This window comes from Panonychus citri, unplaced genomic scaffold (genome assembly GCF_014898815.1).
Source record: "Panonychus citri isolate SS breed McGregor unplaced genomic scaffold, ASM1489881v1 Contig00094, whole genome shotgun sequence".
Taxonomy (NCBI): domain Eukaryota; kingdom Metazoa; phylum Arthropoda; class Arachnida; order Trombidiformes; family Tetranychidae; genus Panonychus; species Panonychus citri.
Window position 1 is genome coordinate 125,303 of NW_026515499.1, and position 23,710 is coordinate 149,012.

Sequence of the window (23,710 nt, forward strand, 5' to 3'; positions counted from 1 at the left end):
AGTAATCAATATGAAGCTAATCCAGAAAAACAAATGGAAAGTTGATTTATCCCTGATTATCATTTGGATGTTAATTACTTGAGTGGCTTTGATAATCACCAATTGTAATCAAGTTGAAAAAAAAGGTGATTGTTATGTATGAATCGTTGATTGTGATTAATTTTATTTCAACATATTTTTCGATCAAAACAAAGGTTCAGGGAATTCGAATTTAACCTCTTTACCAGTGAGCTTCTTGTAAATAGCAGCAAATGTATCGGTCTAAGTGGGAGAGAAAAGTGAGAAAAATGATTAGAAATTGAATCGATTTTAAAAAGAGTCAATGATGGAAAGGTAAAAGTGTCAATAAGAAAATTGAATAAGACTTACTTTGTGCTCTATATTGGTTTGATAAGATTTGTCTAAATGAATTTTGAATAAGCGTCTTCCATCAAGACAAATTCGAGTCCTTTTACCAACTATTTCAGCAGGGTAGACAATATCTCCAAGAATAGCGTCGTGGACAGCAGTTAGAGTTCGGCTGTGAAGGTAATGGAGAAAAAAAACGATACGTGGAAAATTAATATTGGAAAAAAAAGAAACATAGATTGATAGAGGAAACAGGTTGTTAAGAAATTAGAGTAAAAGAAGCCATACCTTCTAGGTCTCTTTTGCTTGGACTTGGACCTCACTTTTCTTGTTGGTTTTGGTAAAATGGTTCTTTTAGCTACAAACACAACTGTTTTACCACTAAATTTCTTCTCCAATTCACGAACTACGGGAACGAGAACTTTTTGCCAGCCTTTAAGCTGTGGAGGTGGAATCCAAATAATGATTGATTTCCTTCCATCAGCGTCTATTTCCTTTGCACCAACAATGTGAAGTTCCCTTAATTGAGCCTTACATTCAGGATTCAATTCAATCTCCAATAAAGCCTAGAATTACAAAAGATCAAAAAAACAGAACAATCAGTATCAATGACAATTAATTACAATAAATAAACACCAATTAACCAAAACAATTAACAATATAATCAAAAACCAAACACTAAAACCAACCACATTTACACTACCGGTAAAACAGATTCAACAATTAATCTTACCTGTGAAATTGCAGATTCAAATTCATCTACTTTCTCTCCAGGCTTTTTAACGATTTTAGCGTGATGAGGATGCATATTCACAGAATTAATATCCAACGAATTTAATTAAATTAAATTTAAACTAAATCAAAAAGTGAAAAATATAAACAAATCACAAGAAACCATTCAACTTAACTTCATACGGATACGGAAACGGTTAACATGTTTCTTCATATAAACTCGACTCTGTTTCCATGGTTACTAAGCTGCGCCACCTGGAGGTAGAAATAGAAAACCGCTCAATACAAAAGTAAAATTTTCTTTCAAAACAAAAATAATTAATTTGATTTCTAATTGAAAATTTTTCTTGTAATCAATTAGCAATTAATTAATTGATTACAGAGAAAACAAGTTTTTCTTTTCTTTTTTCCTTTTTTATTTGACAGAAAAAGGAAAGAGTAAAATTTACTCTCAGGTAAGTGAAGAGAAGAAGAAGAAAAAAATTGTCAATTGTCATGAACCGGTTTCGATTTACAATTAGACCTTAATCACTTTATTAATCATTTACAATCAAGTACGATGATTGTGATTATTGTTTTTCACTTTAATAGAATTTTACTTGAAAAGAGAAAACTAATAAACTTTTCTCTCGTTTGTTTTTCTTTTATTCTAATACATTAACATGATATTATCTTTTTAGAAGTTTAATTATAATTACAAATATAAACTCGAAAAACAGAGAAGACGTCAGAGTGGAAGAAAATTGAACAACAATTAACATCCCTTGAGGGCAATTAACATGGTAGAAAAGTTTAATCAAGGATGAATACAATTAGGAAGGTAATAAGAAGCAAATTGAATGTTATCTCATTGGTTAATTCATTTATCCTTGAACTGGATTAGGGAAAATTAATCGTACCCAATAATTTAGATTAACCCAATAGATGTCATCAGTTGTTGTATCGAATTGAGTTTTTTTTTTGGTTCTCTCAATTTCAATTTGAATCAACGATAATCATGATGATGATAGAGTTTCCTTTTACTCATGAAGATAATTTCTCATCATCATCATCATAATCATTTCTTTCTTTCTCTTCGAAGGGTTAGCGCATGAAAACATCGACAGTCAAGGTAAGAGAAAATAAGAATATTTTTCTCTTTCTTTTCTTTCTTTCTTTTTCTGGTTTCTTTTCGGTTCTTTTCTATGGAGAACATGAGAGAGACAGAGAAATAGAATTTTATAATGAAAGGGAAACATGTCGAAGAAAATGGGAAATGCGCAAGAGAGAGAGAGAGAGAGAGAGAGAGAGAGAGAGAGAGAGAGAGAATAAAAAAGTTCGACAGAGAAGAAACTTAAGAGAATCTCGAATACTTTCGTCATGTGCGCTTGCGAATACGAATTTATAATTCTCTTCAATATCCAAGTATAGCCTTTACTTTTCTCTCTCTTTTCTTATTGTCACTCTTTCGAATTCGAGAAAATTTCCTCTGTCTCTTTCTCTCTCATCATCTTCATCTTCGTCTCCTTACATTCTTTTCTTCTTCATCTTCTCACCAACAATTTACAAAATTATCTCGATTGTGATTATTTTCTCTCTTTCTTTTCTTTCCTCATCATTTCCACTTCTCTTCTTTTCCATCATTCATCCTTTCTACTTCTCTGTCTTCATCATCTTCACCTCTCTTTCTCCAAATTCTGTCTAATATCATCTCTCTCTCTCTCTCTCTTACTCAATGTTCACTTTTCATGTTTCCTCTGCCAATCATATTATTTAACTAAGTGACTTGGTTTTATTTTCTGTTATCATTATAATCAACTGTTATTATCGACTCACAATTTATTCAATATCAGTTTTTGTTTATCGTAGTTGGAGAAAACAAAAGTTCCATAATTAATAGTAATTGTTTCAATTGGAACATTCTAATTTCAATTACTTTCCATTCACCATCCAAAAAGTGTAAAACGAGATTCGGATTATTACCTTTTCGCTTCTCTCTCTCTCTCTCTTTCTATTTTCTCTTTCTATCTTTGTCTCTATTTGCTTTCCCTCTTTCTCTCTCTATTTCTCTCTCTTTCTTTTAAATATAAGCTTCGACGAAGAGACAAGATATATTTTCGAATTTGAGAAGAAAAAAAAAACAAATCCAGAGAAAGAGAGAAAAAAATATCAGAGAAACAAAAAGGAAATAACAGAAAATCAAAGAAAACAGGAAAAAGAAAACGAGGAATCGAAAATAAATCAACAAAGAGAATCAACAACAACAATTTACCATCCAAAAGGATATCATCCTCATCCTTTTATCATCATTTATCCTCCTAATCATCATCTTCATCATCTTAATCTCACCTTTTGATTACCTTTCAAACTCTCACCTTTAATCCGTTTCTCTTTCCAAGTGTGTGTTTTAATTGTGTGATTAATTGTTGTTAACTTTTGTAATTTTCATTCATCATCATTAACCCAATAACTTTAAATTTGTTTACAAACAATTTGAAAATTTAATTATTGCAATTTGTGATTTATTTGCTGTTTTTTGGACACAATTTACTTAATTATCACCAAGAGACTGTAATACAATTAACTAATTAAATGGCAACTCCGGTAATAACAACACGTTTCTCTGATAACTATGAACTCAAAGAGGAATTAGGAAAGTAAGTAAAACAATTAACTAAATGTTAAACAATTAAGAATCAAATGATAGGAAAGAAGAAGAAGAAAAAAAATCAACTTCCAATCGAAATTTGATCCGTAAAGTGATTTAACAATCAATCCAATTAAATGGTAGAAAAATAGTCCAAAGAGAATGCGAAATGTGAAACAAGAGAATTAAAAATTTTTTTTCAATCAATTTGATTGTCGATTAATCAACAATTTAATTTCCAATAGAATGATAAATGATTGATTCCATGTCATTAAATAATTTCCATTAGCATTGTAACTTTTTCGTTTATTATTCTCATTAAATTTCATTCTTCACTTAATTCTGGTTCTATTCTGAACTTTACCATGTAAATTTTCATATACTTCAAGTCGCCAAAAAAAAACGATAACAGGGTCACACCCACGATATAAACAAATAACCTAAAGTAATCAAGAGTAATAATTAGTGAGTGAGAGAGAAAATAAAATTCTAATAACAATTAACAATGATAACGAGAGAAAATAAAAATACACTCAGAAATGAATTTCTCATGAACGATATAACGAGAAAATCGTAACTAAAAGTTACGAAGTTGTTTATCTCTCTCTCTCTCTCTCTTTCTGTCTATTTTGCTGAAATAATTAAGAGTGTTAATTATAAGCGAACACAATTAACGACACATTATGAAGGTAGAGAAATGAAGTAAATTAATAAATTGCTTCTTATTAATCATTACAATCTATTAACATGGTGGAAAAAAACCTCTGGTTCCAAATTCTGGTTTCCATGTAATCGCATGTTAACCAATTGACCTCAATCATTTTCTTTTTGGGTTTTCTCCTTTTCCATCTTCTATCAAATAATTTCCATGTAACAAACTTTCCAATCTGAAAACAAGATAAAGTAAAGAAAGAGAAGATAAAATATTAATACAATATAAAGATGAGAAGATGAGAGAGAGAGAAAGGGTTTTAATATTTAACCAGAATTTCCAAAGATAATATTTAACTCGAGCCATGTTGATGATCCTTTTGGGTTAACTCATAATGTACATTAATATTATCGAACTTGTTTCTCTTTCTTTTCCACTCTGTCCTACTTAGTCTCTTTCTTTTCTTTCTCTCATCATCATCATCATGATACATTATTAAAAGCCTTCATCCTAACTGAATCTTCATCATCTTCCTTTGCTTTTATCTCCTCTCTCTCTCTCTCTGTCTATTTTGCTGAAATAATTAAGAGTGTTAATTATAAGCGAACACAATTAACGACACATTATGAAGGTAGAGAAATGAAGTAAATTAATAAATTGCTTCTTATTAATCATTACAATCTATTAACATGGTGGAAAAAAACCTCTGGTTCCAAATTCTGGTTTCCATGTAATCGCATGTTAACCAATTGACCTCAATCATTTTCTTTTTGGGTTTTCTCCTTTTCCATCTTCTATCAAATAATTTCCATGTAACAAACTTTCCAATCTGAAAACAAGATAAAGTAAAGAAAGAGAAGATAAAATATTAATACAATATAAAGATGAGAAGATGAGAGAGAGAGAAAGGGTTTTAATATTTAACCAGAATTTCCAAAGATAATATTTAACTCGAGCCATGTTGATGATCCCTTTTGGGTTAACTCATAATGTACATTAATATTATCGAACTTGTTTCTCTTTCTTTTCCACTCTGTCCTACTTAGTCTCTTTCTTTTCTTTCTCTCATCATCATCATCATGATACATTATTAAAAAGCCTTCATCCTAACTGAATCTTCATCATCTTCCTTTGCTTTTATCTCCTCTCTCTCTCTCTCTCTCTCTCTCTCTCTCTCTCTCTCTGTATTTCTCTCCGTGGAAAACAATAGCAACCATTTTTAAAATAATTCAGTTCAGGTTCTCAAATTTTTGCATGGCTTCACCTCTTCTCATATTATTTCCTATTCAGTTTCCGATATGGTTACTTGTTTATTCATAACAAAAGGCGAAAAGTATATAAAATTTATCATGAAACCCAAGAAGAAAAAAAAATAACCTACAATTGGAAGGAAGAAAAAAAAAACAAAACAAACAATTAATCACTATTATTGTATTTAAATTGTCATTAATTGATGTATATATATTTTCTCATACTTACAGAGGAGCCTTTTCAATTGTCCGACGATGTGTTCAAAGATCAACTGGACTTGAATTCGCAGCTAAAATAATAAACACCAAGAAATTATCAGCACGAGGTAAAAGACAACAACAATCAGATCACAACATTGAAATGATCACATAAACAACAACAACAAACAATCATCATCATGTTTACCCAAAGGTTTTAATGATAAGCCAAGAAAATAAGATAACCGATTTCTAGTTTTTTTCCTCTTCATTTTCATCTTCATCTTCATCTTCATGTCAGAATCTCTTATTCTCTCCTCGATTCCTATTTTTGTCACCAACAGTTTCATCTTCATCTGCCTTCATCTATTTCTCTACTTCTGTCTATTGAAATATTTTCATGATAAAGAAGAAGAAGAAAAAAAAATGTCTTATTCATTTTCCTTGGAAAAAAAAACTTTCATCATCATTTGTTGTTGTTGTTGATGATGAGATACTTTTCATATGCATTAATATGAATAATTAAATGTACATACTAATGTTGATTCTTTACTTTTATCTTTCTCTCTCATCATCTTTATCTTCATCTTCAACTATGGATGACCTCACATCACGAATACCTTTTTTTTTGAATCAATGTGAACAAAATCAATACTCACTCCATGTTTTCCTATTGAATCATCTTTCTCGTTTCTCTTTCTTTTCTCTATCTTTCTCCATGTTTCCTGGTTTTGCTTCGTCTTATATTTTTTCTCTCTCTTTCTCTCTTTCATTTCTTTCTATTTTCTATCTATTTTTCTTTACATTTTCTCTATCTTTCTGGGCTTTCCTACATGGACACTTGACTGGATTCACAATTTTCTCCAATTTAATCGGTGAAAAATCCTGAATTTACCATGGAAATAGATTTCCAAAAGCTTGAAAGAGAAGCTCGAATCTGTAGGAAATTAAATCATCCAAACATAGGTAAGTAACAATAATATGAGAATCAGCCAGCAATAGATATACTAACCTTTGGGATTTTTCGTCTTATTCTTATGTTGACATTTCTTTTCAAATTAGGAATATCCTATGAAGAGAAAAGGAGAAAAAAAAGAAAGTATATTAACAAAAGAAAGAGAGGAAAAAAAAGTTACTATGTCAAGAAAATAGATGATATAAGAAAATCGTATCTTCTTCAGAAGAATAAGAAAAAAAAGAGAAAGAGACAGCAATTCCAAGAAGAGAAAAAATTTACCGAGAGAGAGAGAGAGAGAGAAAGTGAGTGAGTGAGTGAGAGAGAAAGGTAACTTTCGAGAAGATAATAGTTGGGTAAATGAAGGGAGGGATTTGTTTCCTTCTCTAACCAATGTTTGGGTGAAGATGAGGTCTATGGTGATATTAACAATGTTCTTGGTGTTGGTGGGCAGTTATTAAGTTGTAATGATTGACCATTTCTCTCTCATTCTTCACTGTTGATCGATATCTCTGATTTTTACATATTATCATCATGATATTTATCTGTTTTGTCTTGTTTGCCTTTTTTTGATTCTTTTCCAGTTCGACTTCATGATAGCATCCAAGAGGAGGGTTATCATTATTTAATTTTTGACCTAGTAACTGGCGGTGAATTATTTGAAGATATAGTAGCTCGGGAATACTATTCAGAAGCTGATGCCTCCCATTGTATACAACAAATATTGGAATCTGTTAATCATTGTCACATGAATAACGTTGTACATAGGGATTTGAAACCAGAGAATCTTTTACTTGCTAGTAAACAGAAAGGTGCAGCCGTTAAATTGGCTGATTTTGGTTTGGCCATTGAGGTTAGCGGTGATCGATCAGCTTGGTTTGGCTTTGCAGGTACACCAGGTTACCTTTCACCTGAGGTACTTCGTAAGGAACCTTATAGTAAACCAGTTGATATATGGGCTTGTGGTAAGTTTCCAAATTTATTTCCAATTCATATCTAAAGTTAGTCAATCATCAGCAGCCATTTTGTTAACCTCCTTCTCTCTCTCTCTTTTGAGTAATTAATCAAAAACAATCAAGGAGAGAATGGAAAACAAAGAAGCTAGAGAAAAGAAAGGAAAACAAGATTAACTTAGGAAAATCCATTTAGATAATAATTCACCTTGAGAGGTATTATTATTATTATTGTTTCTATTACCAACACTTACCTTGTGTATATCGATATCAAATAGAATAAAACAAAAATCGTATAATCAATTAGATATACAATAGGTTTTTGTTTACAATTCGTTCTTAAATTACCACAAAATCTATCAGATGATATAAGTAAATGTCGTCAATCCAGAGAGTTTACTCAACATGTAAACATAACATGTGGATACTAATTGTTAGAAGATCATTAGAGAGATGATACAAAACAATAACTTCAATAGTCAATGTCCAGTGTTTGTTTGGCTTATCCGTTGACTCCAAATAGAGACTTGATTAGTATTAATATTTGTATTCCATGAAAATCTAATATATGAAAATAAGAGAAACAAGAATAAGATTAGAATTGGTGTTCATTAAGGTGTTAAATATTCTGGTTAAAGGTATCAAAAGATTTTGGGTTTTTCGGTTACAATTTGTGTGAGTGTGTGAGAGAGAGAGAGAAAATAATAGAACCTTTTGATTATATAACATGGAAGAAGAAAATTAATGAACATTTTTCATCTCTTTAAGCTTGAAACAAAGATGATGATGATGAAGCTACAAATCCTCTTCTATTCTGATAATCATGTCAAACTTGTTATTCTCTGTGAATAATTGACTTGATATAACACTTATGATGATCATCATGATATTCATACAAAGAATTGTAAAATTACTGTGATTGGTGATGAAAAACAAAACGGGTTGGCAGAAGATGAAGAGACAGAGAGAGTGGGAGAGAATATAAAAAAAGACCCAATCTAAGATAAATAGAAAATGACAATTTGTTAATTAATAGGTGACATGAGCGAAGTGTTGACAAGTAATATATTTAATATACTCACATTTCCATGGTGTTACCAATCATCAAGATTAATCTTTTTCTCTCTTTTTCCTCTTTTGGTATTTTCATGAGAATAACTTGTTAACTGTAAATAGAAGAGAGAGAGAGAGAGAGAGAGAGAGAGAGAGAGAGAGAGAGAGAGAGAGAGAGAGAGACAAGAATTAATTCACATAAATTCACAGAATATAAGAGGAGAAGAGAAGAAAAAACAACCAAAAGGATTGACTGAAATTCTTACTTACAATCTCTTTGATTTTCTATACTCATGGAAAATCAATCGATAGCCTTGAGGAGATTTAATTTTCACCATCAAAATAGAAGAGAGAGTTTTCCAATTCCAAGGTTAATCGAATCAAAATTGCGAAGAAAACTTAATTGTACCAAATTGCGAAGTAAAATTGTTCTTCTAATCTAAAAATAGTAAATTAACTGAGAACAATTAACAAAACAAACGAAACTCATGTTCGACCTTAAGGTCAATCAGCTGATCCTCTTTCTCTCTCTCTGTAACCATAACATTGACATTGGAACAAAAAAAAGAGAGGGAAGAACAAAAATCTAATCAATAATTTGAATTTTTTCTTCTTCTCCAATTAGCGACAATTAACTAATTTTAAATTGTACGAATTGATAAGTTACCAAGTTATTAAATCATTTTGTTTTCTTCCGAGTTAATTGTCAGTAATGATTAAACTTTTTTCTTCTTCTTTTCTTTTAATATTATTAATCAGAAAGAGAGACAAAAATTGTAAACAATAGTTGAAAGTTGATTGTTGTGATTAATGATTAGGATGATTAATCAATTTCTGGTAATTTAGAGAAAAGGTAAAATTATTTATCAATGAAAATCATTAATCAGAGTAATTAAAAGTGAAAATATAATAAAATCATTAATCGTCAAATTAGTATTGTCAACATGAACATTTTTCTCAATTGGGTGAACCCGGAAGATGATTTAATTGTTTACCAAGTTAATTAAATTGTAAATGTAAATGTTTCACTGAATTTCAATGATTAAATAAATAGACAAATTCAATCAATAATCAGTTAATCAACCATTATAATGGTAAATTTATATATACGAATCATGAAAATCAGGTTAATCTTATAGTTGAGAAACTTTTTCCCAACTGAATCCTTTTCAAATACTATTGACAATTTAATCATAATCAATCTTATTGATTAGTTAATTAACAGGAGAAAATAAAATGAAAATTTTATAACAAAATTTAATTATATTACTATAAATAAATAAACTTGGAATCCATAGTAATTTAAATCGCAACAATAAGCCAATTGTTGATTGTTGATTGTTGATTGATACTATTATTATTACTCTGATCACAATTAATTATTGATCACAATTGAACCAGAAACAGCAAAAATAACTGGTAACATGATAATTTATTAATTGTGATATTGATTACATGAAATCTATCACGATTAAATTATTAATTAGTCAATTTAAATGAGTATTTATTATGGATTATCATTGGAATTGGATAATTTAATAAACTTGATATTGATTTAAAACTAAATTATATCAAGCAAACAATTAAATTGAACAATAAATAAAAATGAGCATAAAATTAATTGATACAATCAACTAATTAATTACTGATAATAGTATTTCATTAATTATTAATTATAAAAATAATATTCATCATCATCACAGCCCAGTGATCAATAAATCAATTGTAACGAACCTTAATCATTACAATTAAATGGATTCTAAATATTGTTGATAATTGATTTTTTTTAAGTTTTCCTTTTAATTGTTAATCTAATCAACTAATTGTTCCCTTAATTGTAGGAGTCATTTTGTATATACTTTTGGTTGGTTATCCACCTTTTTGGGACGAGGATCAACATCGCCTTTATGCACAAATAAAGGCAGGAGCTTATGATGTAAGTTAAATTGTTAATCTAAATTGTTAGAAATTGACACTAATTGTAGACAATTAAATAATCTATCAATTGATATGCAACAATCAACCATTAAAATGAACCAAGTAAAAGTAATCAACCAACCAATGTGAGGCTTACACATTTACATTGATGTAAAACTTTAAGATTAAATTGTCACCAGATTAACATGATAATCGTGATAATCATTAACAATCAAATGTAAAAACAATCAAGCGATAATAAAAAAATAGCTTCAAGGCAATTTAATCATAATTATAATCAGAAAATTAAACAACAACAATTTTGGTTAAAGGCAAATTCAAATTAGATAATGATAATCATCATCATAAAGATTAATAATCAACAATTTACATAATATAAAAAAAACATAAATAATTAACTTCATAGACTAATCAGATTAAAATGAAGAAAAAATAATCAATCAATCAAATCAAATTAATAATATTATGATTATGATTGTAAACATAATCGTAATCACAGTTGATGATTAGCAACTTGAACAAACAATTATTGATTGATGGCAAGAAAGATGATCATAAGGATAGTGAATATGAAAAAATGAGATTCTAATTGTTAATTGTTGTATTGTTTGTTAATTGTGTTGTAGTATCCATCACCTGAATGGGATACAGTTACACCTGAAGCCAAGAATTTGATCAATTCAATGTTAACAATTAACCCAGAGAAAAGGATCACCGCTGCCGAAGCACTTAAACACCCATGGATCTGTCAACGAGAACGAGTTGCATCAACTCTACACCGCCAAGAGACCGTTGATTGCCTTAAGAAATTCAATGCTCGGCGTAAATTGAAAGGAGCAATATTGACCACCATGTTGGCGACCAGAAATTTTTCCAGTAAGTAATCATAAATTTGACACACAATTTAACAACAATTAAACTCCTCAATAAACTCTCACTCTAAATGAACAACAAAACTTTTCATTTGAAAACCAAATGAACAAAACAAAATCAGCATCATGCAAGTTTTTTAAACGTTAACAATCAAGCAAGAAAAAATCAACAACCAAATCCATTAACCATCATTAACTATCATCATATATTAGATATTATTTTTAATTCATGCAACAATTAAGCTTTAATTTAGTGCAAATTAAATGTTATCCATCAATGTATTTGCTTGCATATCACATACGCTGCATATTATTATTAACATTCACTTAAGAATATAAGTCAAGAAAAATATTATTTTCCACCAAAAAGAGTAAAAAATTGCTCGATTTATCCTCTGGCTCTCTCTCTCTCTTTTTCTCTCGTTCGATAATTCTGAACTGACCTTTACCTCTGTGTCCACTTCCATGTCCACCTCTTCCTCTGCTCTCACCGCCGTTGCCTTAGAGTTCATTTTCTCCTTCCGTGTGTTTTTCTTTTGTGTTTTTCTATTACAATCTTATATTATATATTCGATGTATATATTATCATCATAAGGTCGATCGATTGTCGCCAAGAAAGGAGAAGGTTCTCAAGTTAAAGAATCAACGGACAGTAGCAACACTACATTGGAAGATGAAGATGCTAAAGGTAATTAATTAACCACACAAAAAATCATCATCATCATCATCAACAACAATATTCACTTATACTTATACAAATTTCTCATCGAAAACACTGAACTTTTAACAAGAACTTTTTTTTTTATTATTTTCTTTTCTTATTATTTACTTGAAGGATTAATCAACAATGACGATTAATCTGATTTATCCAATTGATTATTCAATTAGCATGATAATATCTCATGAGATTAAATTTGTTTACCTGTTCGTGATTACTCAGGTTTTTAAAAGATAATAGAAAAGGTCAGAGTATTCAATTTCTTTAAATAAGAATGAAGGAAAATAAATTCTGACGAAAATGTTTACTATCTCGAACATGTTTTTCTCTCTCATTTTCTAAACAGAATTCATTCTGATATATGATATATTCTAAATTCATAGGTAGATATATATATATATATATATATGAATCGTTCTGTATGAAATTGTGAGTCCAGTTTCCTGAGACTTGAGGGTATTAGTGAATAGAAAATAATATTAGTTGAATTTTCTACTTGTTCTTATCTGAAATTGTATAATCTATGATTTCAAATAATCTCTTAAATGTTACAAGGAGATTATCAACTTATCGAATCAGATAAAAAGGAGATAAGAGAAAGAAAAAGTTTCGAAATGATGATGATGATAATTCATGAACATACACCCAAAGTAAGAACTGAACATGAAGAGAGAGAGAGAGAGAGAGAGAAAATAAAATAAAGAGAGCATAAGGCAAGATGGAAGACAGAGAAACAGGAAAAGAAAGAGAAAAAGTTCCGACTCAGTGTTCAGTACACAGAATCTTATCATCTTCATCATCATCAATTTAAATTACAATTATCATCATTATATCAATTCCCTAGTTTCTTTTTGACCTTTTTTTCATCTTTCTCCTTCAGAGTTTCAGAATTTCTCTCTCTTTCTCAAAGTTATCCCTTGAAAACTTAATTTAATCACATGATTATGTATTTATTTCCATGTGTACATGGTGAATGTTATATAATATTATATTACCCTGACTTTCATTTTCCAAGCATTCTGAGTTTCTACCATATTCATCATGAACCAGAGATAATAAAAGATAGTAAAAAGCAGCCAAAATTCTGGTAATTTTCAGAACTTTTTCTTTCTCTCTCCTCATTTATTTATCCTTGAATCTTCATCATCTTTAGTAACTGTAATTTAAGGTAACAAAGTACCGTTATTATTATTATTATTATTATTAAACAATGATGATGATGATAATGATGATAAAAAGTTATCTCCATGTCTAATAGTAACTTTATCATTGAGGAAATAAACTGAATCTTTAATAAATAAAAGATTAGCTCATGTTATCATGTTAAAGTCTTAATTGTTAGTTAGATTTAATCTCTTTGATATTGTTACAATTAACCAAGTGAATCAAAATCTAGATCAAAATTAAATGATATAAATATAAATTTAATTGTAATTGCAAAAGTTGAAGACAAAAATTGAACAAAACACAATTGAACAATTAGATTTAGATGATTTTCCATGTAATCATTGGTAAAAAAAAACTTTGATTGTAACTTTTAATTGTTCCTCGTAATTGTCATCATTAGATTTGATTCTCCTTTCCATCTTCATATTCATTATAATACTAATATCAACCTTTTCCCTCTTCCACTTATCCATTCACTTCCGTATCCTTAGCAATACACAATTGAATCCACTTAAAACTAACCAATAATCAACCTTAATTCAAATCCTCAGGTTTTACAATTTGTTAATTGTCATTGATAAATACTAAGTATGTATACTAACAATTCAATGTTGATTTATTAATAAATGTATTCAGTTAGATGATGATAATAACCAAAGTGGTTACTTCCGTTTTCCGTTTTCTTATCTCTCTCTCTCTCTCTCTCCCTCACCTTGAACCTCCACTTACCCACTACAACAATCAACTAATAAGTATCAAGTTTATGAATAACAATCAAATCAATCATCATGATAATCAACTGTAAACAAATCAATCAATTGTTTATCGATACATGAAGTTAATTGAGAAGAAAGAAAAAAAAACTTTCATCATTTTGTTTCGAGTTGAAAAAAAAGTTCAAATTCTTAGATTAGTTTTTTGTTTCGATTATCTAATTAACGGAAAAACTACCTAAGGTCAACTAATCAACGATCGTCTTACTGATAATTAAGTTGATTGCTTGAAAAATTTATCTCTTGTCTTTGAATGTTGCTGATTATCTGTGTCCACAATTAGTTAATTGCTTACATATGTACTTAAATATAATAATCTATGTGCTGATTACCCAAATCGCTTAATCAATAGATAGTAAAAACTTACGTAGCTTTAGCATGTTAATAGTTTTAATTATTATTAGTTAATCATTTTAGTGAAAAAAAAAATATTTCAATCAATTAATTAAGACTTAGAAACAATCAAATTCAATTGTTACGCTTTACCTTTTGCTTTTTAATTTTCAGTTGATTTAATTTAATTTTGTTATTTCTGTTCAATTAAAACATCACATTTATCATCTTGTTTTTTAAAAAAAAATTTAATTACCAATTTTAATTGGACAAAACAATTCATCATTTTTAATATTGTCTTTTTCTATCTCTTTCTTTTCTTTCCTTTTTTTCGTCATCATTTCCGTTTCCTGTTTTTCTTCTTCTACTTCTTTCTCATATGTATCATCACAATTATGCAACCAACATAATCTATGCCATGATGCTGAATGAAATCTATAATCAACTCTTTGCACTCTCAATGTTATCGAACTCGAATCGAAAAAAAAAACTTTTCTTTTCTATTTCATGTATATAAATGAATGTGCTTGGAATCTTGAATTCCTTTCGCTCTCTCTCTCTCTCCCTCACCTTGAACCTCCACTTACCCACTACAACAATCAACTAATAAGTATCAAGTTTATGAATAACAATCAAATCAATCATCATGATAATCAACTGTAAACAAATCAATCAATTGTTTATCGATACATGAAGTTAATTGAGAAGAAAGAAAAAAAAACTTTCATCATTTTGTTTCGAGTTGAAAGAAAAGTTCAAATTCTTAGATTAGTTTTTTGTTTCGATTATCTAATTAACGGAAAAACTACCTAAGGTCAACTAATCAACGATCGTCTTACTGATAATTAAGTTGATTGCTTGAAAAATTTATCTCTTGTCTTTGAATGTTGCTGATTATCTGTGTCCACAATTAGTTAATTGCTTACATATGTACTTAAATATATTAATCTATGTGCTGATTACCCAAATCGCTTAATCAATAGATAGTAAAAACTTACGTAGCTTTAGCATGTTAATAGTTTTAATTATTAGTTAATCATTTTAGTGAAAAAAATATTTCAATCAATTAATTAAGACTTAGAAACAATCAAATTCAATTGTTACGCTTTACCTTTTGCTTTTAATTTTCAGTTGATTTAATTTAATTTTGTTATTTCTGTTCAATTAAAACATCACATTTATCATCTTGTTTTTTAAAAAAAAATTTAATTACCAATTTTAATTGGACAAAACAATTCATCATTTTTAATATTGTCTTTTTCTATCTCTTTCTTTTCTTTCCTTTTTTTCGTCATCATTTCCGTTTCCTGTTTTTCTTCTTCTACTTCTTTCTCATATGTATCATCACAATTATGCAACCAACATAATCTATGCCATGATGCTGAATGAAATCTATAATCAACTCTTTGCACTCTCAATGTTATCGAACTCGAATCGAAAAAAAAAACTTTTCTTTTCTATTTCATGTATATAAATGAATGTGCTTGGAATCTTGAATTCCTTTCGCTCTCTCTCTCTCTCTTTCTTTCTCTCTCTTCTTCTACTATTCGGCTTCCGGATTCTGAATGAAATGCTTATACTATCAACTACTATTATCTCAACGAATCAGATCTTTCTCTTCAACATGGAGTTGAACGAAGTAAAACTGTCATTCAAACTGACCAAGGTATGGACAGAATTCATATTCATATTCATTTTACTATTTGACCTTATTTCACATTTTCCTTGGTAGAATTTACATTTCCCTCCGATTTTTTTATATCACCTATCAAATCAATTAACTATTTTTAACAAATACAATTCAAGTTAATTGTCATTTCTGCATGAAAATGATAAATCAAATTCATTATTTGAATTCTGATAACCACTTCCAACCAATGTTATTATTATTATTATTGCATGGTGATAATATTATATGGTGACAATAATAATACTCACTTTCTCACCTTGATTCATATTACAAATCATTTTGCATATCAATATTATCACAAGGGTATTAGACTGTAGCATTTACACTGAATAACTTTGAATACCCTCTTGTTGCTATAATACATAAACAGTTGAATATTTTTTTCTTACTGATATTTTATCACAATCAGTTGATTATATTGATAACCGTTATTATTATTATTATTATATTACATTTTCCTCTGAATTATCATCCTCATCATGTTGTTATATTATCATTTCCATGATTCTAACTTATGATATCAGAACCTTTTAGCAACATTTTTCTTGGAGAAAATATTATTTTTATGTTTTCTTCATCTCCAATTTCCTAATTTCTTATTACCTGTTAATCAATAACCATTAGTTACCAGAACCAAATACTGAACAATTTTCTCATTCAATTTTATTGATATATTAATATATCAATCTGTTAATTGTCAACATGTAATATTAACCATAACTCCCAACAGTTTGACATTCATCTTGTTTATTATATGATTACTAATAATAACATTCCCAACTAATCATGAGTGATAATTTAATGCTTACAGAAATTAGAACCACTCTAATTAACTGATTAACCACAACAATTATCTCTATTGCTTATTCTTAAATATTAATTAGTATTTATTCACATTGTTGTTGAATTTTTTTTCTTCGTTTCTTTTTTCCCCCCTTTTTACATGATAATCTTATTCCTTGAGGCAAATAAACGTTTTCACATTTGCGAATAGTTTATTTGTATATAAATATGATGAGTATTCAGAATGCTAATGAAAATGTTGCTTATTCAATGTTCACCTATTGTGAATATCTTTCAACTATTAGTTGATTAGAATCATGAATTTAGGCAACAATTTATTAATCTTTTCTCTCATAATATTCAATTATCATACTTAAAGTTATCATATTATCTCTTGATTAAGATATTCATTCAATTGAGATGTATTAATATATTTAAGAATTAGAGAATTGGTTAGCAAAAAGTAAAAACATTTAATGGAAATGATTAAGATGAAAACACTCAACTGAATCTCATGGAATTCATTTAAATAGTTAATGTTATTGAATGAGAAGATGATTAAGATGATGATGAGGAAGAAAAGAAAATCTGATTCTATCTAAGATTCTGAGCCATGGTGACATGGAAAAATGAACTTAGATATTATTTATCATTATTACAATAGATTTTCAATGGAAACAAACATTTTCCATGTAATATCTTTTTCTGCAATGAACCTTTTGCTGAGGTGAATTTTTGAGAAGTAAAATAAATATTTTCCATATCACCATGGAAAATGTATATTTATATATATAATGTAGATAAATAGACAGAGATTTAGACAGAAAATGAACAAAAAACAGAACTTTTTTTTATTCGCTGAAAACTGAGATTAGTTTTGATATTCATTTGTATTCATTGTTCATTGTTTCATGAGGGTTTTTCTAGTAGTTTTTGTTGTTATCTCTTTCAGGGTTGGGTTTATACATGATGTTCAAAGGATGTACCAAGAAGTTGAGTATTGAGAGTTATGAGTTTTTATTATTATCATGTATTTGTTGGATGTTTTCATGAAGAATCATCAAAGAGATGAAAAACTTTTTTCTCTCCCTCTTAGTACAACATAAAACAAGATGTTATTGTTAAGCTTACAGATCAAAATGAGGATGGAGATGATAAACATAGAAGATGAGAGAGATAGAGAGAGAGAGAGAGAGAGAGAGAGAGTAGGAAGATAGGCTTAATAATGTTACTACTTACAAACTACTGGCAATAAAAACAAAAAAAACTGATAAAAGAGGTTGACACAAATTGAGTGAGACACATTGAAATATATAATATGATATAAAAGCTACGGAAGAAACTGGAAAAAGAGAAAGAAAATTCTGTAATTCTGAGAGCTCATTCGGAAAGCTAAATGTTGGTAGTGAGAGAGAAAGAGAGACAGAGCACTTAGAATTATCAAGGACAGAGAGGGTACAGAGGAAGAGAAAAAAAACCATCATGAAGAAAGGAGATAATATGAACTGAACTCTTAACTACTTTAGAAAAGTTGGACTTTGAAGAGAGTTACGAATGTGAATGTATTTATATAAGAATCTTTCATATCGTTGGGGTGGTAATTCTGTTGATGATGATGTGGTGATGATGATGATGATAGAAGGATATTATTCTGAGCTTAAGAAAATATCTCAAAAGTTAAGTCATAGAGAGAGAGGAAGAGGAAGAGGAAGAGAAAAACTGATTCGAAATGACCTTAAAAAGATATTGAGTTATAAACGTTTGAATGGATTGGAATCAGAATTTGTGTTGATCAAGATGAGGGAGGGAAAAAGGTGTGTAGAGTAGGAGGAGCGGTGGGTTTATCAGTTGAAATGTTTATGGTGATGGAGAGGAGATGATGTAAAAGGAAGAGGATAAAAACCTTTTGTTTGGTCAAGAAACTGAAAATGAGAATTGAGTTGACCAATTAAGTGATAATCAAGAAAATTTTGTGTGTCCAGTTATTTGTGTTGACCAAATAAAAACTTAAAGCAAATGAAAGAGCAACAAAAAAAAGGGATTGACCCAGAAACGGAAAAGGTTTAAATCTTTATCTAAATTGTTATTATCTCATGATGATGATGATTAAGAAAAAGAGATGATGATGATAAAAATATTATCTTCTCTTATCATCATCATCGCCCTTACCTTGCAATATATTTGTAGGTGTTTCCATTTTCCCCACCGGTGGGAATAATATTATTGCTTATCTATGGTATTTTCTGGTTACTTTGTTGAATAAAGTTCATCACTTTATGAGAGATTCAAAGTTAACTGTTTGTCTTACTTTTTTTTCTGACTCACAACAATTTACTAATTGTCATGATCAATTTACACCATTAACATAAAGACAACTTTTTCCAATCATTAATTTAATCACTCAACTGATTGTTACCCGTTAGATGTTCATTATTACCTTCCTAATTTGTAGACATTTGGACAATTAACCCAATGGATTTAAGGCAAATTTTGTTTCATTTTTTTTTCGCTTTTTCTAATTAATTGTTTGTGTTAATTGTTTTGTCCGCCCAATCAGAGCCAATATTTGTTTCTAGTTCAGGTCACCAAAGCAAGAACGGCCCTCGAACCGATGAGTTGACCAACAATACGACAAGTTCAACATCGGTCACTGTCAATTGTAACATCGAATCACCAATAAGAAGTCGAGCTCAGAGTAAGTAATTAAAAAGTAAAAGAAAATCTAATCGACCAATAATTAGAATCAAATTGAATCAGAATTGAGGGGAAACTTTTTTTTTCTTTTTCTTTTCCAAACTTAATATTTATTAGAACTTTTCTTTCCTCGAACTTTCCCTCCCAAACATATTCGATACAACAATAATTACTGATTCAATAATTAACTCTGATAATAATCATTCTGATTGATTGTCTTGTTGTTGGTGACAAAATATTGATCGTTAATTGTTGGTAATCAAAGGGAAACAAAAGATTAACTTGAAATATTACAAACTCAATGATTTTTCATCATGATTAGTTAATTGTTGTTTATATTTTTTTCATTAACTTCCAAGTAATTATGATATTTATTTAATGTAAATGCAACAATTAATCAGTGAAACTTTTTTTCTAATCATTAGTCACTAATTAATATAATCAAAATAATGAATTTAAATATACAATTAGTAGATGAAGATGTCAACAAAATTTGAATTTGAACAAAAAAAAATTTAGTTAATTAACTTACCTGGTTAACTAGGAAAAGGTAGACTAATTAGCTAAACCAGTTAACTAGATTCATGTTGATTAAAAACAATTGAAAAAGACAAAAACAAAAAGTTGACAACAGTTTAAATGGAAACACACAATCATGATTAATTAATTAAGATTTTAATTACATTACAATCAGGTGAATCTTTGTCATTATAATTTTGACGATGAAAATTGAATCAAAATTAATTATATTCAACTGGTAAAGTTATTAGCTAATCACCTTTATGATTAACTCTAATCATTAACGATTGATTTTAATCTTTAATCAACTTTCATTTTCTAATCTGATAAGTTTGTTATTTAATGATTGAGGAAAACCATTAGATATTCAAATTAGCTGGTTATCCATCACTGACCATTTGAAAGGTTGACCATCTTAATCCCTTTCCAAATTAGAGATGATAAGTGAGTAACGGATGAAGATAATCATCAGAATTGAGCATTTTATCATCATGAGAATCTAATCTTTGGAAGAAATTTTTATTTCCCTTTCTATTTCTGTGTCTTTTTCCCTCATCCCCCTGAGACTGAAATTCTGGTTCACTTTCAGGGAAAATTTTTCAGCCAATCAGCATTTTCTGACATGATAAACATAAGGACACTAATCATGATAATATAATGTTATTAATAATGGTTAACATTTATTATCAAATTTTACCTGAGAGTTTATCAAATGTTTATCATGAAGATTATGTTGATTCCTGATCAATTTGATGAGTATCATGATGAAATAAATATAAATAACCAATTCAGTTGAATTTCCAGTAATCCGGTTCCAAGTCAAATTTTCTGCTTCTATTATTTTTCCTGGTCTCTGTTTAAATCTATCATGAATTTCAAATGAAAACAAATTGGCTTCGAGTTTCAGTTGTAATATATAACCTTCAGAATTTTGGTCCATCAGAACTGTTCTTATCGTCGAAGAGCAACAAAAAAAAAAGTTCATAAAGATAACTTATCATGTCAACCTCCTCAATCTCATGTAATACTATTATTATTATTACTGTTTCAACTCGTTATTATTAGTAGATGGAACTTTTTTCCTCTTCGAATTTTCTCTTAGAACTTTTTGGTTAAAACTTTTTCTCTTTCGAAATTATCTCTCGGCAATCATGATGATGCTTCAGCATGTGAACAAGAGTCGAGTGAAGTAAAGAACATTTTTTTGTTGCTCTTCATCTTTGGAAAAAAAGTTCGAGATGAATTGTATTCACCTTTGATATAACACTCATTGTTTTTATCATCATCATCATCGTGATCGTGATCATTATCATCCTATTATTATTACTTTCTCTCTCTCTCTCTCTTTCTCTGTCACTTGTATACCTTTGACCTCGGTGGGTAAAAAAAAGCTCGTAGTGAAGGTTGATGGTGAGGGTGTGGAATAGGATAAATGTGTAACAGAAAAAGATGAACATGAAATAAGAAGAGGAAAAAAAACTAATGATTATTTGATGTGAAGAAAGTAAAGGTTAGAGGATGAAGATGCTGAAGATGATGGAGAGAGAAAAAAGTTAAAGAGATTAAGGTAACTTAATTGGAAGTCTTATAATCATCATCATCATCATCTTCTTCTTCTTCTTCTTCTTTTTCTCTTTCGTCTATTCTTTTCTAGGAAATAGATGAGATGAGGAAGAAAGAAAGATATAACAATGACCTAGTATTTTTATTCTTGTTTGCATCTTCCTCTTTCACCTCATCATCTTATCGTTCATCTATTCATCTTCCATTATCTTGATACGTTATTGTTGAAGAAAAACTCAGAATAATGATTATCTTCATCATGATTGTTTTCATGAAGCTGAGAAGAGAGAAAATCATGAGAGAAAAGTTCTAAAAATCTAATTCGATAAAAGATGAAGAGTAAATTAATCGAGAACGAAAAGCAACAGAAAAAAAAGAGAAGAAAATTGTGATTTTTGTTTTTTTGTTCGTTCTACCTTCGAATTTATCTCTTTCTTTTTCTATTTTAAATGGTGAAAGTAAAAAGAATCTTCTTCCAAGTTATCATGATGATATTCATGACGATGATTATCGTTATCTAATCAATTATTACTACGACAATCATGTAGGTAATAATGTTACCTTTGAATGTCTTCATGATGAATAGAAGAAACTTTTTTTCTTCTTCTTCTTTTCTCCTCTTCTTTTGTTAATCCAATTATATCATCATGTTGATGATGATTCTGTTGATTCTGGTTACTGAATAGTTAATGAATTGAACCCCATGAAACAAAAACAGTGAAGGAAAACAAAAATAAAATAAGAGAGAGAGAGAAGAGAACAAAAAAAAAGTTCAATATCAGAATAGCATGAAATTGAAATGTTTCAAATTACCTGAGCTATTTTGTCCAAACAATTTATGTTTAGTTTAACTAATCGTGAACAGTGAAAATAGAAAAACAAACAATTGAACCAAATAATCAACAACAATCAAGCAAACAAACAATCACTATGATGATTATATCCCTGAAAATCAATTAGGTTTAATTGTGATGATGACCAGCCATCGATGAATCATCATTATCTCTATGGTTAAATTATAACAATTAACTCTCAGGTAAATTTGGTTGAGATCAATATATGATTATATATAATATAATATGAGAATTGATAATTTTCATGTTAACTTTTCAATTGAACTTTTTGATGAAAAACTTTTTTTTTCCTCTTTTCGTTTCATTTTATGCTCTAATACCTGAACTTTTCATTGAATCATCATGTGAATTTTTCATGGAGATGATTTGATTAGGAAGAGGAAAGTAAAAGTATAATGAACAAACAAGTAAACTGAATCAAGGAAAGAGAGAGAGAGAGAGAGAAAGAGTTGATAAAATATATATTTTATCACGATTCAGGGGGAAGTCGGAATGCAAAAAAGTTCTGACAACTCGATATACTGAATAAATTTATACATATGATAACTCCTTTGCTTACCTGTCAACTTGATGATTGAATGAAAAGATAAGTTAAATCCAGTTGACAATTAACATCAATTATTGACATTTATCATCTGTTATCTCAATAGTTATTAAGATGGTTATCAAAATGATAATTCTGGTTACCATGGTAACCTAGCTAGAAAGTATTTGTTGATAAAATCTATTTACATTATTATCGATCATCCATCAAATTATAACTACAATTAATAATAATAATAATAACTAATTGAATGCTTATAATTATGACAATTAACTTGATTACTTTTTGTCTTGTTTTGTTTTCATATTAATTTTGCCTCGATTGCAATTGATTATTGACACTTTTTGTGATTCTTTTTTAATATTATTATTGTTGATTATGATCAGATGATTATTATCATCATTTATCTTCATCTTCATCATCATGATTAACTAAATAATTGAATAATATAATATTTATATGTTATGGTTTCTCTTTCTTTTCATCTTTCAATTG

General features: G+C 28.9%; 2 protein-coding genes and 2 long non-coding RNA genes across 15 annotated transcripts in view; 1 reads left to right on the forward strand and 3 right to left on the reverse strand.

Moving 5' to 3' along the window:
• Nucleotides 1-143: 143 nt before the first annotated feature.
• Nucleotides 144-1,267, reverse strand: LOC128387809 (40S ribosomal protein S7-like). The gene is made up of 4 exons (XM_053347082.1): nt 1,082-1,267; nt 637-914; nt 370-520; nt 144-261 (listed from the first exon to the last, which is right to left on the reverse strand). The coding sequence occupies exons 1-4, from the start codon at nt 1,154-1,156 to the stop codon at nt 184-186; spliced, it is 582 nt and encodes a 193-aa protein (XP_053203057.1). The 5' UTR covers nt 1,157-1,267; the 3' UTR covers nt 144-183.
• A 1,164-nt stretch (nt 1,268-2,431) lies between these two features.
• LOC128387879 (calcium/calmodulin-dependent protein kinase type II alpha chain-like) overlaps nt 2,432-23,710 on the forward strand; it is a 28,419-nt gene continuing 7,140 nt past the window's right edge. For 2 of the 10 annotated variants that reach the window (XM_053347160.1, XM_053347161.1), the window contains exons 1-8: nt 2,434-3,716; nt 5,840-5,934; nt 6,713-6,772; nt 7,346-7,726; nt 10,609-10,703; nt 11,332-11,581; nt 12,173-12,265; nt 16,178-16,234. In XM_053347160.1, coding sequence (XP_053203135.1) covers nt 3,652-3,716; nt 5,840-5,934; nt 6,713-6,772; nt 7,346-7,726; nt 10,609-10,703; nt 11,332-11,581; nt 12,173-12,265; nt 16,178-16,234 — 1,096 coding nt within the window. In that variant the 5' untranslated portion in view covers nt 2,434-3,651. Of the gene's footprint in view, nt 3,717-5,839; nt 5,935-6,712; nt 6,773-7,345; nt 7,727-10,608; nt 10,704-11,331; nt 11,582-12,172; nt 12,266-16,177; nt 16,235-19,598; nt 19,737-23,710 lie in introns of all 10 variants that reach the window. The other 8 variants (XM_053347164.1, XM_053347166.1, XM_053347157.1 and 5 more) reach the window with 7 other exon arrangements.
• Nucleotides 3,992-4,729, reverse strand: LOC128387882 (uncharacterized). Its single transcript, XR_008325196.1, has 2 exons — nt 4,443-4,729; nt 3,992-4,146 (listed from the first exon to the last, which is right to left on the reverse strand). It is a non-coding gene; the product is annotated as an uncharacterized LOC128387882 (long non-coding RNA).
• On the reverse strand, nt 5,005-10,008 carry LOC128387881 (uncharacterized). Of its 3 annotated transcripts, none has more exons than XR_008325195.1 (9): nt 9,038-10,008; nt 8,797-8,880; nt 8,426-8,712; nt 8,063-8,275; nt 6,819-6,875; nt 6,466-6,743; nt 5,838-5,898; nt 5,573-5,735; nt 5,005-5,187 (listed from the first exon to the last, which is right to left on the reverse strand). It is a non-coding gene; the product is annotated as an uncharacterized LOC128387881 (long non-coding RNA). The 3 variants fall into 3 exon arrangements; XR_008325194.1 differs by having other exon boundaries at nt 5,623-5,735; nt 9,038-10,003; XR_008325193.1 differs by lacking the exons at nt 5,573-5,735; nt 5,838-5,898 and having other exon boundaries at nt 9,038-9,997.

Excerpts from the sequence above, each read along its gene's own strand:
- LOC128387809 (XM_053347082.1), bottom strand. The coding sequence starts at position 1,156 with ATGCATCCTCATCACGCTAAAATCGTTAAAAAGCCTGGAGAGAAAGTA. Across the intron at positions 915-1,081 it reads TTGAATCTGCAATTTCACAG|GCTTTATTGGAGATTGAATT; the intron begins GTAAGATTAATT and ends TTGTAATTCTAG. Across the intron at positions 521-636 it reads AAGCAAAAGAGACCTAGAAG|CCGAACTCTAACTGCTGTCC; the intron begins GTATGGCTTCTT and ends TTACCTTCACAG.